The 18,063-nt window shown below is 37.3% G+C and overlaps 1 protein-coding gene across 1 annotated transcript in view; it reads right to left on the bottom strand.

The window, feature by feature from the left end:
• ERC2 (ELKS/RAB6-interacting/CAST family member 2) overlaps nt 1–18,063 on the bottom strand; it is a 773,878-nt gene that overhangs the window by 475,324 nt on the left and 280,491 nt on the right. The window contains exon 4 of the mRNA XM_068983117.1: nt 1,348–1,503. Within this exon, the coding sequence (XP_068839218.1) occupies nt 1,348–1,503 (156 nt within the window). The remainder of the gene's footprint in view (nt 1–1,347; nt 1,504–18,063) is intronic.

Raw genomic sequence — 18,063 nt, 5'->3', positions numbered from 1 at the left:
CTGGACATTCTCCTTCTCATATCTCTACTCCTTGATGAAAATTTTTAGTCAAAATCTCAACATTAACTTACAGATGGACGTTGACAGAAGTATAGCATGGTTTTTGTTTTTCCTAGAGAAACACACGTGCACACACATACAGAGTAAACTAAACACTACATATTTCTCTCCTGTAATTTTGCAAACTCTCTGCAAAGACTATCCATGTATTTCACAACTGATAAAAATCATAACTATTATTTAAGCAGTTATCCTCTCAACTTCCACTGCCTTCTCACAGAAGTGTGCATCACTCAACTCTGCCGCATTTTATAAGGCAACAAACAGCAAAACCTAGAATAAGAACAGGGGTACTTAAGAGGAAGTGGTAGAAAAAAACATAATTTTAATTGGTGTGGTTATTGTTTTCAAAAATAAAATGGCTTAAATAGAGGAAAAAATAAAAGTATTTCAAAGTCTCTAAAGGCCAATTGGGCTGCTCAGAAATTAAATAATTCTGCATATATAAAAAGAATAGATTTTCAGGTGATTTGTCCATTTGCAACTCAAAGTTTCATTTTGAAAAATACAAGCCAAATTCTTTAAAACTAGCAATACTGATAAAAAGTAATAGAAATGATTACTATAATAATATTCCATAAATATCCCACAGCAATAGGTAACAATAATAACACTCAACAACAATGACTCACATGACTGAATGCTTTCTAGAGATCAGTCAAGGAAATAAGTATTTTAAATGCATAATCTCCTGGAATTGTCAAAGCAACCCGATGATACAGGTATTTTTCTTTTTCTTATCAGTATTTCATGGATGAAGAAACTGAGGCTCACAGAGATCGAATATTTTCAGCAAATGATAGCTTTGGGACTCAAAATCAGTTCTGTCAAATACTATAATAAAACCAAAATATCTTCATACCACTGAAATCAGTTAAATTGGCTTCCAAGATTAACACCTTTTAAGACCATCACCTTCCAGGGATGGCCAGAAATTTGGCAAAGATAGAAACTTTTAAAAATAGCAAACTTATGAAATCTCAGGAAATTTGGAGAGCAAAGACTATTAAAAATAAATGTTAATTCCCAAGACAGAGGGACACTGAAAGAACTCATTAGAAAATCCTGAACCCCTTAGGAAGTAGAAATTCTACCAAAAGTTTTACCTGATTTTTCTGGTATCTATGCTTTTGAACTAAAAATTTTCCTCATTCTTCTCTACTGTCCATATATTTCATATATTACATAAAGCAGATTATGTGAGTATTTGGGAAAAGTATGTATATAAACCATAACTTTCCAGTCACATTAAGAATATAAAAGTTTATAACTTTGGACTATACATACCTTGGTTTTCATGAACTTGGAGTGACTTTTGTAAACCTCTATTTGTTTTATCTCTTCTTCACGGTCTTCAGTGTTCAACACACCATTGGCTTTTAACATCTGGATCTCATCCTCAAGATCCCTTATGTTTCGCTCCAATGAAGCGATTTTTGTGTCCTGTTGGTAAAAATAAAAAAAAAAAAAAGAGGGAAAGAAAATTGCTTTTCCAATATTATCAAAACAATTTCAGAAAGCAATTTATTCAATAGTAATAGATTAACTATGGTGTACACACAGCCCTGAATTCAGAACTATTTACTTTTTTCACCTCTGAAGATCACTTGTGAGATTATTTTTTAAGCTCCCAATAAACAGCTTATGTCAATGCAAGACAGAGAGTTACCTAGATATGTTTGTTGCATATATAGCAATCAGATTAATAAAGAAATAGTGATAAAAGTGATCTAAAGTGTTAAAAACAAAAAATGACATTTAAGAAGACAAATTTATAATTTCAGAGATAGTTTACTAGTGAATATTTTTGAGTCTACTTGTACACACAAAAACAGTTTGTTCATGTGTGTATTTTGTGGCTAGTTTTATAAGGCATGCTTGGAATTTGACTGTGAAAGAGAAGGAAATTAAAATCTACTAATGGGGGAAAGGCTTCTCATCTAAAATACAGACATAAGTGAAATTAAATAACTGAATCATGACCTAGTATGACTGACACACTAAATATTGAAAATTTATAGCAACTGGAAATAATATATCACATCATGATTTACTTGGCAAGCAGACAGCTTCCTGTGTGACAAAAAAAATCACTATCTTGAAGGGCATTTCTAACCTATTGATTTACAGAATTTAAAAAAAAAACTAGAAATATTACACTCAAATGTGGGGTTAATTGAGGACAAATCATAGGTAATTTTCTTTAAAGAAGGAAATGACAGATTCTACACACAAGGTAAAGCGTAATAAGAAATGATGCATTAGAAAGAGAGGGGAGAACAGAGGAGATGCATTATAGAGGGAAAAACAGTTCCTCAACCTCAGGTATTAAAGTCAAATCAGTGCTTCGAATGAAACACACTGGAAGTTTGACGTCAAGTCTTCTCACTGTCACCATCTCCCTGCCATTTTATTGTGTAGATTCAAGGAGGTTATATTACATTTGCAATTGGAAGTTAATGAAAAATGAGCCACTAACTCATTTTTTTTTTTTTACCAATTCATCTTTTTAGAATCTAAGAAACTAAAGAGTTCTAAAAGTAAAGACAATGAATGGGCTATTCTATTTACAACAACTCAGAAAAAAACTTTAACAATTATGTCTGTCCTGATTTTGTAGCTACTTTCTATTTTACTTTCCTATATTACATGCCCAATGGCATGTTTCATTACTATGAACATTGCCATCACTGTTAAAAGTAGAAAAATGAGAACCAGCAGAAGCAGCTTACTGAGCTCCACTCTGTTCCCATACCTGGGTGCTCTAAGTGCTGAAGACACTTATTAATTCTTAAAAAGAAAAAAAAATGCAAGAAGATGAAAGAAAATGATTTTGAAATTTGCAACATTATTATGGAATATTACATTCCATTCTGTAAGCATTTCATTTTCCTTTTAAAATAGTATTTATTGTATCTTTTCAGTTATAAAAGTAACATACTTGAAATTCACAAAAAATGGAGAAAATTCCCTACATTTCTATCATCCAATGATAACCATCATGTTTTTATTTATAGCCTGCACTATGGAGAGGAGGCCTTTGGGAGGTAATCAGGATTAGAAAGAGTCATAAGTATGGAACCCTCATGATGGGCTTAGCGTCCTCATAAGAAGAGATACTAGAGAGCTTGTTTTCTCTCCCTGCCATGTGAGAACAGAGCAAGAGGGTGACTGTCTGAAAGCCAGGATTCTCACAGGAATCCAACCATGCTGGCACTCTGATCTCAGACTTCCAGCCTCCAGAACTGCAAGAAAATAAATTTCTGTTTTTTAAGCCACTCAGCCTGTGGTATTTTCTTATAGCAGGCCAAGCTGATAAATGTAGGGAGTCCTTCTTAGTGATTCATTTGAATTCTAAGCTATGCTAACTCCATAGATAAAAAGAGCAGCAATAATGAAAAGGCTATGGAAAAAGAACTTTTACAAGTTCATAAGAGCCTTTATAAATAAATGCCGCCGCTGCTGCTGCTAAGTCACTTCAGTCGTGTCCGACTCTGTGTGACCCCATAGACGGCAGCCAACCAGGTTCCCCTGTCCCTGGGATTCTCCAGGCAAGAACACTGGAGTGGGTTGCCATTTCCTTCTCCAATGCATGAAAGTGAAAAGTGGAAGTGAAGTCACTCAGTCATGTCCGACCCTCAGTGACCCCATGGACTGCAGCCTACCAGGCTCCTCTGTCCATGGGATTTTCCAGGCAAGAGTACTGGAGTGGGGTGCCATTGCCTTCTCTGATAAATAAATGAGAGTCATTTTAAATTGACATTTTTTCTGACTATAAAATTAAGACATGCTCATTAAAGAAAACTTGAAAAGTCACATAGATAATTATGATATCCACCCCAATCTCATCACTCAAATATACCCACTATTAACTATTTTATTTACCTCCCATGAAAGACTATTTCTTTAAAATATAAAGATATCTATTAAAACATTAATCATTAATCTATTAAAACATTAATGTAGATTTCTGCTCTTTACTGATACAAATTTTTTAGCATTTACAAATATCTAAGTACAATTTTTACAAGAATTTACCTGTAAGTTAAGTGTGAGAGAAATATTCAACATTCCTGCTTTTTATTTTTTTATTTTTATTTTTTAATTTTAATAATGTATTTTATTTAATCCAACATGTCCAAAATAGTATCATTTCAACATGTAATTGTTATCAAATGTTATTAAGATACTAGACTTTCTTTTACAAATTCTAATCTGATGTGCATATTACCCTTAGAGCACATTTCAATCCAGAGTAACCACATCACAGGTACTCCTATGCCTAGTGTCTTTAGTGAACAGTTCTGTACTGTTCTGATTTCTCCTCCCACACTCTCTTGAACCCACTCCTTTCAGGCTTTTGCCTTCACCAGTCCACTGAAATTGCTCTTGTCAAAGTCTCCAGTAATCTCAATTCTGCCCTATTTAGAGGTCAATGTTCAGCCTGTCTCTTGCCTGACCTGCCAGCAACCTCTAACCCAGTTGATCGCTCTTTCCTGCTTGATAAACTTTCTTCGCTTAGCTTCCAGAATACCACCTAGACTTTCCCCTACCGCACTGGTTGCTGGCTTCAGCCTCTGTTTGTTTATTCTTTATTTATTTTTTTTTTAATTTTTTTTTAGTTTTTTATTTTTTTTTAATTTTAAAATCTTTAATTCTTACATGTGTTCCCAAACATGAACCCCCCTCCCACCTCCCTTCCCATAACATCTCTGTGGGTCATCCCCATGCACCAGCCCCAAGCATGCTGTATCCTGCGTCAGACATAGACTGGCGATTCAATTCTTACATGATAGTATACATGTTAGAATGCCATTCTCCAAAATCATCCCACCCTCTCCCTCTCCCTCTGAGTCCAAAAGTCCGTTATACACAGCTGTGTATTTCTTCCTGTCTTGCATACAGGGTCGTCATTGCCATCTTTCTAAATTCCATATATATGTGTTAGTATACTGTATTGGTGTTTTTCTTTCTGGCTTACTTCACTCTGTATAATCGGCTCCAGTTTCATCCATCTCATCAGAACTGATTCAAATGAATTCTTTTTAATGACTGAGTAATACTCCATTGTGTATATGTACCACAGCTTTTTTATCCATTCATCTGCTGATGGACATCTAGGTTGCTTCCATGTCCTGACTATTATAAACAGTGCTGCGATGAACATTGGGGTACATGTGTCTCTTTCAATTCTGGTTTCCTCGGGGTGTATGCCCAGCAGTGGGATTGCTGGGTCATAAGGCAGTTCTACTTGTAGTTTTTTCAGGAATCTCCACGCTGTTCTCCATAGTGGCTGTACTAGTTTGCATTCCCACCAACAGTGTAGGAGGGTTCCCTTTTCTCCACACCCTCTCCAGCATTTATTGCTTGCAGATTTTTGGATCGCGGCCATTCTGACTGGTGTGAGGTGGTACCTCATTGTGGTTTTGATTTGCATTTCTCTAACAATGAGTGATGTTGAGCATCTTTTCATTTGTTTGTTAGCCATCCATATGTCTTCTTTGGAGAAATGTCTATTTAGTTCTTTGGCCCATTTTTTGATTGGGTCATTTATTTTTCTGGAATTGAGCTGCAGAAGTTGCTTGTATATTTTTGAGAGTAGTTGTTTGTCAGTTGCTTCATTTGCTATTATTTTCTCCCATTCAGAAGGCTGTCTTTTCACCTTGCTTATATTCTCCTTTGTTGTGCAGAAGCTTTTAATTTTAATTAGATCCCATTTGTTTATTTTTGCTTTCATTTCCAGAATTCTGGGAGGTGGATCATAGAGGATCCTGCTGTGATTTATGTCGGAGAGTGTTTTGCCTATGTTCTCCTCTAGGAGTTTTATAGTTTCTGGTCTTACATTTAGATCTTTAATCCATTTTGAGTTTATTTTTGTGTGCGGTGTTAGAAAGTGATCTAGTTTCATTCTTTTACAAGTGGTTGACCAGTTTTCCCACCACCACTTGTTAAAGAGATTGTCTTTACTCCATTGTATTTTCTTGCCTCCTTTGTCAAAGATAAGGTGTCCATATGTGTGTGGATTTATCTCTGGGCTTTCTATTTTGTTCCATTGATCTATATGTCTGTCTTTGTGCCAGTACCATACTGTTTTGATGACTGTGGCTTTGTAGTAGAGCCTGAAGTCAGGCAAGTTGATTCCTCCAGTTCCATTCTTCTTTCTCAAGACTGCTTTGGCAATTCGAGGCTTTTTGTATTTCCATACAAATCTTGAAATTATTTGTTCTAGTTCTGTGAAAAATATGGCTGGTAGCTTGATAGGGATTGCACTGAATTTGTAAATTGCTTTGGGCAGTATACTCATTTTCACTATATTGATTCTTCTGATCCATGAACATGGTATATTTCTCCATCTATTAGTGTCCTGTTTGATTTCTTTCATCAGTGTTTTATAGTTTTCTATATATAGGTCTTTAGTTTCTTTGGGTAGATATATTCCTAAGTATTTTATTCTTTTCGTTGCAATGGTGAATGGAATTGTTTCCTTAATTTCTTTTTCTACTTTCTCATTATTAGTGTATAGGAATGCAAGGGATTTCTGTGTATTGATTTTATATCCTGCAACTTTACTATATTCATTGATGAGCTCTAGTAATTTTCTGGTGGAGTCTTTAGGGTTTTCCATGTAGAGGATCATGTCATCTGCAAACAGTGAGAGTTTTACTTCTTCTTTTCCAATTTGGATTCCTTAATTTTAATATTTTTAATATAAAATCTCCTTTGATTTCAGATTCAAGTCCAAACTGACATATTTATATGTATACATGTGTACACATATTTACATGTATACATATGTATTTATACATAAGTATGAAGTGAAGTCTCTTAGTCGTGTCTGACATTTTGCAACCCCATGGACTGTAGCCCAATAGGCTCCTTGGTCCATGGGATTTTCCAGGCATGAATACTGGAGTGGGTTGCCATTTCCTTCTCCAGGGGATCTTCCCGATCCAGGGATCAAACCTAGGTCTCCCGCATTGCAGGCAGATGCTTTACCATCTGAGCTATTAGGAAAGCCTTTATACACATATTTATACACATATAAATATATGTGTGTACTGAAATATACTTTGTAGTCCCATAGTTTAAATTTTATTTCTTGGTAGCATTTGTTAAAATTTCATCTCAATCATGTAGGCAAGGAGAAAAGAAACCCTCAGCTTTCCTCTCAGTCAACTTCTAAGAGTTTAGTTAGCAGTTACCACAACTGCTAACTTCAAAATGGGTTAAAAGGAGCTTTTCACTGGACCTTTAAAAATTACACATTGCTACAGAAAGATCAGAGTGAAATCACATAGAAATAGAGAAAATCCTTTTGATCTATACATATCTAAGTTAAAATTTCACCAAATTAGTAAAACATATTTTTAAAATAATATTTTAACTTTTACTAATTTTTTTTAAATTAAGCAGCCTCTTTTTCCTCCCAGACTTTTTTCTTTTAATCACAGATGTCCAAGAATATCAAAAGAAAGTAATGAAAGAAAACAGATGAAAGAGAAATGGATATTGTAGAAGTTACTTTAATAAAGATCTATTTTTCTGTCCTTATTGATATTTCTGTTCTTACAGTAAGAAGTCTATTTCAAGAACTCATAACCAAAATCACAAGCATGGAGAAAAGGAGATGGAAGAATAACAGCAAGATCTAGGGAAGAGAAAAGATGCAAAATACAAACATATTAGATGGTGCATTGATTCTGCCCAAGAAGATATTCAAAATGCTGAGCCAGAAAAAGACATGGAAAATATAAGCATGAAAAATTAAGGCAAAGAAAATGACTGCCATGGTTACAGCTGCTCCACTGCTTCAGTTTCAGGAATTCAAAGAGAACAATTTTTTTTTTCTTTTTCAAAAATCTCTAAAACTAAGATAAATCACTAAAAAATATATATTTAAGGAAGACTATGGAAGAAAACTATCTCGCATCTCCTGATATGGCTCAATGTGGTACATAAACATTGCCTTTCAAAACAGAGGTCTTTCCTGATAGCTCAGTTGGTAAAGAATCAGCCTGCAATTCAGGAGACCCCGGTTCAATTCCTGGGTTGGGAAGATCCCCTGGAGAAGGGAAAGGCAACCCACTCCAGTATTCTGGCCTGGAGAAGTGCATGGATTGTATGGTCCATAGGGTTGCAAAGATTCGGACATAACTTTCACTTTCAAAACAGATACAAAATTCACGTGCTCAGTAACTCAACCACTGGTGTACAACGGAGAGAAAAAAACTTAAGTGAAGACATATGCTGAGGCATCCTCAAAACGGAATTTTAGAAGGTAGAGCAATATTTTATTCTCAATCACCAAAGAATCTTCATCAGAATATCTTTACATATTATCTATAACGGATATTTCAAAATAATTTATGTAGGGATTTTCAAATACTCATCTAGATTGTGTTTCACAAAGAAGCAAGCACTCAAAGCAGATAATTCTAGGCCTTCCTTAGAGATGGAGAAAGTGAAATAGAAACAGCTTTTCCTGAAGTTCACAGAAACCAAATGCTCTGTGAAAAGGGGTCTGCAGGGTCAAGTAAGTTTGAGAAATGATTATTGGGGATTCCCAATGCATATTAGCATTAATCATTCTGCAAGGTCCTACAGCAAAGCATTCTACTTACTTTGATTTTTCCAGTGTTATTACTCTAGAAGTCAATTCTTGGGGGAAAAGAATAGAACTTTAATGATCATGTTAAGCTCAGGGTTATATACCGAAGAAAAGAGTCAAAACAATGATTTGGATTCTTCAAAAGAAAACTTGCCGTGATTACCCCCAATTTAAAATAATTGAGGGCTTAACTATTCACATCACCTTGTCAGCTTCTGTCACTCAAGTCATTTACTGAGAGCCTGCTCTGAGCCCTGAGCAGTGAGAGAACAGGCAGACTCCCATGCTCCCTGAACTTGCCACTCCGTATCTCAGGTGACATTTTTCAAATAGTCTTGGGATAGGAAAAGCATGAAATTGTTTTGCTTTTATAATATATTTTTGTTAAAGATTGCAGGAATGTGGGGGGGGGGGACATTTCTGTGGGGGGCTAAAAACAACTGAAATGTGTTTGCTTTATTCTTCTTGAGTTAGAAAAAAATGTCTGAATTGAATAGCTCTTAAAGTCATTTCTTTCCGCATACTCATAAAATACTTGTAATAATACTTTATTTTATACATACAGATCATAACTCCTACTGAAAGATACATGTCCAAGACTATTTTATACCCATCATCCAAAAGATGCTAAACAGTTATCTGAGGACCAACTCTTTGTGACCCCATGGACTGAAGCCTGCCAGGCTCCTCTGTCCATGGAATTCTCCAAGCCAGAATACTGGAGTGGGCAGCCTTTCCTTTCTCCAGGGGATCTTCCCAACCCAGGGATCAAACCCAGGTCTCCCACATTGCAGGCAAATTATTTGCCAGCTGAGCCACAAGGGAAGCCCAAGAATACTGGAGTGCGTAGCCTAGCCCTTCTCCAGCGGATTTTCCCGACCCAGGGATCAAACCTGGGTCTCCTGCATTGCAGGCAGATTCTTTACTGTCTGAGCCACCAGGGACACCCTTCTAATGGGCAAACAATAAATCACTGGAAGTGAACCCCTAGCAATCACCTACCCCATGAGCCCAGCCTGGTAATTCTGGAATCAGCCATGAATACTAGCAAGCACACAAGTGCAGGGACTATAGCAGTGAGGATAAATGTCAGGTGGAAAGACTAAAATAAATTTATTTCATCTCTGCTTTATTATATATATATAACATCTTTGGATATATATAATCTTTGGATTTTTCTAGGACATGTCTGCTATAGTTGAAAGTAAATTTAGATACAAGAATTTCTCTCAGTCATTCAACAAATGCATACTGAGCATCTACTGGGTAGTAGGCACCTTACCAGATGTGTGAGATACCAGGTAGATATGAACAAGATACATGGGCACCCTTCCCTCTCTACCATGGAGTGCAGTCTATATCCTTGTTACACAGTGTAGTCTACAGACAACAGCACTGACATCACTTGGGGGCTTTTTAGAAATGCAGAATCTCAGGCCACAACTACTGAATCTGAGTCTGCACTTTCGTAAGGTCCTCGTGTGACTTGGGTATTTTAAATGACTTTAGGTGTCCAGCATATACAAAGGACAAGACTAATCAATGCAAAAGAGACAAGAACAACTTTACTGGTCAAGTACATTTAGAAAAACATGAGGCTGTTTTCCAAAGATATCAAATTTGGCTGAAGTGTACAGCAACTCTAGGAGTAAACTTTCTGGAGAAAATTTGCCAGTAAGGATGCCTTTATTATCCTTTTTGTGTTTGTCAAACATTGTGTTCCTCTTAAACACCAAGAAACAGATTTCAATTCCTGTCTAGGAACTGTGAATGCTGAAATGGTGAGTGGGTGGAACATCAAAAAAGAAGTATCATTTAGTCACAAAAAGTAACAATTATGTTATTGCTGAGTGTCACAATGTGCTTTCCTTTCAATTACAGGAAGGATTACTAGTTTCATTTTAATATCTGGCCAAGAAAGAAAATACAAGGGTTTGTTGTTTTTTTTTTTAAAAAAGCATGGAACTCTCTGTGATCATGTAACAGTCTACGGACATTAATCAACAAAAATAGGGCCGGATGGTTTAAAGAGAAGATGTGATCTAATGTTCTAACATCCTTCCATAATTATATTACACTTTATTTAGAATAAAATTCTAGACTATTATTACTGGATACCACAGAGGCTCTTGAAGGCTTAACTTTTAAAAATCATCTAGTTGTAGCTGCAAACATAACTGAGCAGTCCTCAGTTCAGTTATCTGAGTAATGCCCTGCTTTTTGAAGGATTTATTGTGTGGGGTTCACCGTGGTTATGTGAGCCCAAGTTAAGTACTCCAGAAAGAAGTCAACATGGGCCTAAGGCATGTTAGGGGAAAAAACAAAATTTCAAAAACTCTTCTTCCTGAGCCTTATCAAATCATACAAAGATGATGACCTAGATTAGAAGATGACAAGAGACATGCTGTTTTTTTTTTATGTTGTTTTCTTGTTTGTCTGTTTATTCAGATGGTATCTAACTCTTTAGAACAAAATGTACAAGCACAGAATCAGGTTGGGCTAGATCAAAGTAAAAGCAGTTAGGGTGCTTTGATGCTTCTTTTCATGGTCTCACTGGCCTACTTCTGACTCATTCTTCATGAAATCCACACCCTAGGAATGCATCATTCTGCTGTACTGTCTCTGGGCACATTACTAATGACCCTCAGGGAGAAGATATCGCTAGTGGTTCTTGATGGACACACTGTGACCTCTGAGGTTTTCGTCTCCATGTATTAATTTGTTGTCGAGGTTAACAGACTCGTGTCTAACAAACAGAGCTAAAATAAAACAATCCAACTAACCCTTAGAGAGTCATAAACCTGAATGCAAATCCTGCTTCAGGTTTTTATGCCTTTGGGCAAAACACCAAGCTCCCCTTAAATAAGACCATGCTCAAGAGCAGGTTATGAAAATTACAAGCGTTCTGTAATGTATGCAAAATATCTATCATGAAACTCCCTCAGGAGAATAAAGGGTTGCTGTTATAGGCCAACAACAGTATAGTAAGTCCCTATCCACTCCCAGTTCTGTGAGATACACATGTAGAAGACAATAGCATCTATTTTCAATCCACCTTAATGACTATATTCCTAACCTTGCTAATCCTATAATAACCTGAGGTTGTGATGAGAATAAAACGAGTGACAAGGTGCACACCTTCCAGAATAATACCTACCACACAGTAGGTCCTCTATCAATATTCCCTTCCTTCCTCTTTCTAGCTGTAGCATCTATCTCTTTTTAACTATCTGCTCAACTTCTTCCCCTTTTGGGAACGACATCACCCCAACTCCCTGTGGTTTTAGTGGGGTTTTCCAGTCTGACCTTTGGTGACAAGCACCACCTCTGGACACTGAATGATCCAGGGGTGAATTCATTAAGCCATCAAGGCCAAGCGGAGTTCTTTGAGGGAACTGACAAAATCAAGGACCTCTCCTTTTCTGAGATTATGAATGATAAGAAAAATATGGAGGGTCTGTGGCTGGTTGATGTCTTCTTTGATACCATGTAGTAAGAATCTGCCTAAATAATGGGGTCCTTATAACATCATTTGAACAGCAAGATACAGCTACATATGAATCATACACTCTTCAGAATATTAAAATACAATAGCAGAGTTTCAGTCACTTGTAACTAGAAAGCATAATATACAAGAAATAGGGCAAAAGATAACACCAAAATATAGTTCGATATAGCCCTGTGTAAGAACACAGAGAAGTCAGAAATTAAAATTTAATTAATATAAGTTAAAGGAATAAGAGAACAAGTATGGACTATGTAGGGATTCCCAGGTGGCATAGTGGTAAAGAATCCACCTGCCAATGCAGGAGACATGGGTTCAATCCCTGGGTTGGGAAGATCCTCTGGAGTAGGAAATGGCAACCCACTACAATATTCTTGCCAGGAAAACTCCATGTACGGCAGAATCTGGTGGGCTACAGTCCATGGGGTTGCAAACAGTTGGATATGACTGAGCATGCATGCATGGAACATGTATCAAGGAGGAATAAGACAGGACTTATTAAAAAGTATGGATCACTTTTAGTTGCACTGGAGTAGGAAATGAAAGAAAGATGGAGATGAATGATAAGCACTTTTCAGAATCAAGCTAAGAGTGTATACTTGATTCTGACTGGGAATTATTTATAAGCTGGTAAAAAGAATGCAATAAAATGACCTTGGAGAAGTTAATAATAAAAACCTCAGTTTTCATTTCAATCCCAAATAAAGGTAATGCCAAAGGATGTTCAAACTAACACACAATTGCACTCATCTCACATGCTAGCAAAGCAATGCTCAAAATTCTCCAAGTGAGGGTAGAGAAGGTAGAAGAACCAGAGATCAAATTGCCAACATCCACTGGATCATAGAAAAAGCAAGAGTTCCAGAAAAACATCTACTTCTGCTTTATTCACTTACACCAAAGGCTTTGACTGTGTGGATCACAACAAACTGTGGAAAATTCTTCAAGAGACGGGGATAGCAGATGATCTTACCTGTCTCCTGAGAAATCTGTATGCAGATCAAGAAGCAACAGTTAGAACAGGACATGAAACAAAAGACTGGTTCAAAACTGGGAAGCAGTGCATCAAGGTTGTTTATTGTCATCCTGCCTATTTAACCTGCATGCAGAGAACATCATGTGAAATGCCAGGCTGGATGAAGCATAAGCTGGAATCAAGACTGTGGGGAGAATTATCAATAACCTTAGATATACAAATGACACCACCCTTATAGCAGAAAGCAAAGAGCAACTAAAGAGCCTCTTGATGAAGGTTAAAGAGAGTGAAAAAGCTTACTTAAAACTCAATGTTCAAAAAACTAAGATCATGGCATCCAGTCCCATCACTTTACAGCAAATAGATGGAGAAACAATGGAAACAGTGAGAGACTTCATTGTCCTGGACTCCAAAATCACTGCAGATGGCGACTGCAGCCATGAAAGTAAGATGCTTGCTCCTTCGAAGAAAAGCTCTGACAAACCTAGACAGTGTATTAAAAGGCAAAGACATTACTTTGCTGATAATGGTGTGTATTGTAAAGCTATGGTTTTTACAGGAGTCATGGATGGATGTGAGAGTTGCACTATAAAGAAAGCTGAGTGTTGAAGAATTTATGCTTTTGAACTGTGGTGTTGGAGAAGACTCTTGAGAGTCCCTTGGACTATCAAGGAGAGAGAGATGAGATCAAGAGATCTCATCAAGATATCAAGAGATCTCCCTGCAAGGAGATCCAACCAGTCAATCCTAAAGGAAATCAGTCCTGAATATTCATTGGAAGAACTGATACTGAAGCTGACGCTCCAATACTTTGGCCACCTGATGTGAAGAACTGACTCACTGGAAAAGATCCTGAAGCTAGGCAAGATTGAAGGCAGGAGGAAAAGGGGATGACAGAAGACAAGATGGTTGGATGGCATCACCGACTTGATGGACATGAGTTTGAGCAAGGTCTTAGCGATGGTGAAGGACAGGGCAGCCTGGCACACTGCAGTCCGTGGGGTTGCAAAGAATCAAACACAACTGAGTGACTGAACAAAAACAAAAGCTAAAATGGAAGTTGAGACAGTAGAGATGATGGGTCATTTGCCTAGCAGTGAAAGAATTCTGATATAGTTGAGAATTAAGTATAGAAAAACCAACAGCATAACTGCCAGAGGAAAGATAGGTAAAAAAAGAAAAAGTTATGGAAATGATGGAAAAAGTTGCAGAAAATTAGCAAGTGAAGTTTCAAGAAAGAAAGAAGGTCAAACAAAGATTTGAAGACACTAAAGACTAAGAAAAAAATTAGAGTATTACTGGTGACATGAGGGCAGTTTCAATAGAGTTGTGTTATAACTGGAAACTGAACCCCAGTGTTTTAAGTCAGGGTGATTGCAGAGACATTCAACAGCAATACTGCACAGGGCAAGGACCAACCAGAACAGCTGCCACCTGGACCACTGCAACCAGGTCTTGGAGTCCCTGCGGGAGCAGGGGATAACTCTTTGCTGAATTTGGCGGTAAAAGCTAGAGTGGGAGGTGTACTCTGAGGGTTTGGGATAACCACAGAAGTATTTCAGTATTTTACAATCATTATAGCTATACCTATGCCTACATACAAAGCTGCTTTAATTAATATTGAAAGTTTCTTACATTTCCAATGCATGGAAGGGAGCAATGGTTAATTCAAAACTGTATCCATAAGTCTGTGCCACAAACTAATATAGAGCCTCTCCAGTACCAACCTGTGGACTGGGTGCATCAGAAACTAGTTTTTTGTTGTTGCTTGTGCCTGTGTTTAACAATGACTTGGCCTTCAAGGACATTCCCTTTAAGGATGGGATGACACAAAAATCAGTATTTATTTATAAGTTTCTCAGGTTTGGGGGGGGAATCAAAAGATTTTCTTTTTATCTATGTTTTCTTTCCCATTTATGTTAAAATATAAATATACTTGGATTATCTGAATATACAGAAAGGAATAGCACAGGACAGAAGCAAACAAAGTTTCTCCATTCTGGTATTTAAAAATGAAGTTAATATTAATAACAACATCAGCTCATGTGTATTATTAATTAAGACAAGCACTGTGCTAGAAAATCTCATTTAGTCTTGCCCATAACCCTATGAAGTAAGTATTTATTTTACCCATTTTATAGGTCACAATACCTACAAAAGGTAATTAACTTGCCTAAGATTTTCTCTTGTTGAAATAACTTTCTGGGCTCAAGAGGGTGCAACATCAACAAACCAAAATACGTTAACTTTCATGTCCCTGTTAATGTTCTACTGGACCAGAAACATAGCATATCCAGTCAGCCAATCCCCAAACACTAACCCAACTGTATACTTATTTCCTTATTTATCGTTACTTCAAACAAGGTGGACTATGAGGTCCCAGCAAATCGGATTTTTTTTTTTCTCTCCTTCTTGTTCTTTATTCCTTATCCTGGGAAAGTTTCCTACCTTCCACCCTATTTTGCAGTTCTCCAAATGGAGACTGTCTGCTTCATAAGATCATGAAGCATTTCTTTGTATCACCTGAATTTTCATCTCTAATCATTCTTAAAAAAACATCTTTCATAAACTAGGATGGTTCCTTCCATAAAACTTCCCTTGACTAGGAGTGAGAAAGCCACACTGGGACCCTGCTGTCCCTGGGATAATCTCAGGAAAGACTGGACTGAGAGACAGTCAACGACCTAGAAGCAAGTCTCTTTTGGTTCTTTCTTCCACATAGTACTTTTAGCCTTTAAAGATCACAGAGCAAGGTCAAAAGAAAATAATGACGATGCTAGAAGAGAAGTAAAGGAGGAAGAAGTTTAAGAAACTGCTTCCAGATGACAAAGGTAGCCCCTCGATGTCTGCAGCCTGCCCTCCCAAGAATGGATCCATGTCATCTTTCACAAACATCTGAATACAAACAGGGCTAATTTCCCAGAAATTCAGTGAAATATTACTTTGCAAAACTGTGAATGCATTTCAGACAGTAATATAAAGATGGACACCTGACACCTCTGTTCCCTTCCAACTCTCTTTGGAAAAAGATCAGGTGAAGAAGTTCTCCTTCTGGCTTTCTAGAACCTGAACTTGCTCTTCCATTTCTTTTAACACTTCCCCGAAGTCCCCAATAGTCCTGGTTTGAGACCTCATTCTAAGGATCTCCAAAACTAGCACAAATCCTTCTACATTCAAAACACTTATCTCATGGAAAAAGCAACAGGCAGCAGAGGAATTCAGGCCACCCCAAGTCACCAGCGTGGCCTGAGGGATGTGGAAACTGGACCATGCCTTAGGGATGAGGCATGAGACGGCTGGTACACTATCATTACTGAAACTTGAAGGGGGGTTCACTTGAGGCCTGTGGTTGACTTCTCAACTCTGCTGGAGGGGGGCACACGCCAATAAGGAAATTGCAGTCCCTAAATAAACAATAAGCTGGGAACCTGAGCACCAACAAGGGAGAAGGCAGGGGCTGCTGGCCTGGGCAGAGCTGGCCACGAGGGAGCAAACAAAGCAAAGATTTAAAGTGCAAGAATGCCTTGTCAATTCAGACTCCCCAGGCAGTCCCTTTGAGGGTCCAAATTGTCAGTCACCAATCCTTCAGATTTGGTAGAATTTTTAAAGCAGGACACTTTGTTCAATCCTTTCATTTGCCAAATAAGAATATGAGAGCCAGAGGGGACAAGTGACTTGCCAAGGGCCCAACAAAGTCCCAGATCATTTATTATACCACAGGCCTACTGGGAGTTACTGTTTTTTCTCCACTGATTTCTTATTTCAAAGATACTTTTAAAATCTTTCCACATGTAAAGTGTGTGTGTATGTAGAGCTAAGACTCTGCCTGAAATAAGCTTGTTAAATTCTTTCTCTCCAGCGGTCCTTGCTCAAAGGTACCTCCTCTTTTTTACAGGTAAAATTCCATTTCCAGACTGAAAAGGACTAGATGGACAAGCAGAGAATTCCTTGAGTATCTAATGTATGCCAGGATTTTCCCATGCCTTAATCCATTTTAATCCCCATCACAACTCTACGAAGCCTGGTATCATGGTTCCATTTCACAGAAGGGAAGCTGGACTTCAGAGAAACAATAAGTGGCAGAATGAGATTCTCAATTTCCATATATAATACAACCTTCTCCACTTTGGAGTCTTCAGTTCAGCAAAAGAAATCAGAAAAAACTGTTTAAGATTTTTGATAGATGATTTTTCTTTTATTAACTTTTCTTTTTTTATTTTACTTTATTTTACTTTACAATACTGTATTGGTTTTGACATACATCAACATGAATATGCCATGGGTGTACACATGTTCCCAATCCTGAATCCCTTTCAAAAAACTTATTGCTGTTTTTCCTAAATAATAATTCCTGATCATCCCTATATGATGAATGCACATTATTGAAAACATAAGAACACAGGGGGCAAAAGAAAAAATCCTATATAATCTCCCCTTCTAGAATTAATGTCAAGAATCTCTAGAATTAATGGTACATTATTTACCCCAAACTTTCATTTCTAACTAATAAATATAACCTCTTTATTAAAACTAACAACCATAAACCTCACCACCTAATCTGCCTCTTGAGAAATCTGTATGCAGGTCAGGAAGCAACAGTTAGAACTGGACATGGAACAACAGACTGGTTCCAAATAGGAAAAGGAGTATGTCAAGGCTGTATATTGTCACCCTGCTTATTTAACTTCTATGCAGAGTACATCATGAGAAATACTGGACTGGAAGAAACACAAGCTGGAATCAAGATTGCTGGGAGAAATATCAATAACCTCAGATATGCAGATGACACCACCCTTATGGCAGAAAGTGAAGAGGAGCTAAAAAGCCTCTTTTGAAAGTGAAAGAGGAGAGTGAAAAAGTTGGCTTAAAGCTCAACATTCGGAAAACGAAGATCATGGCATCTGGTCCCATCAC

The sequence above is a fragment of the Capricornis sumatraensis genome, chromosome 10, assembly GCF_032405125.1.
Source record: "Capricornis sumatraensis isolate serow.1 chromosome 10, serow.2, whole genome shotgun sequence".
NCBI classification, from domain to species: Eukaryota; Metazoa; Chordata; class Mammalia; order Artiodactyla; family Bovidae; genus Capricornis; species Capricornis sumatraensis.
The sequence above is the reverse complement of the archived record's forward strand: the minus strand, read 5'-3'. Positions and strand labels throughout refer to the sequence as shown.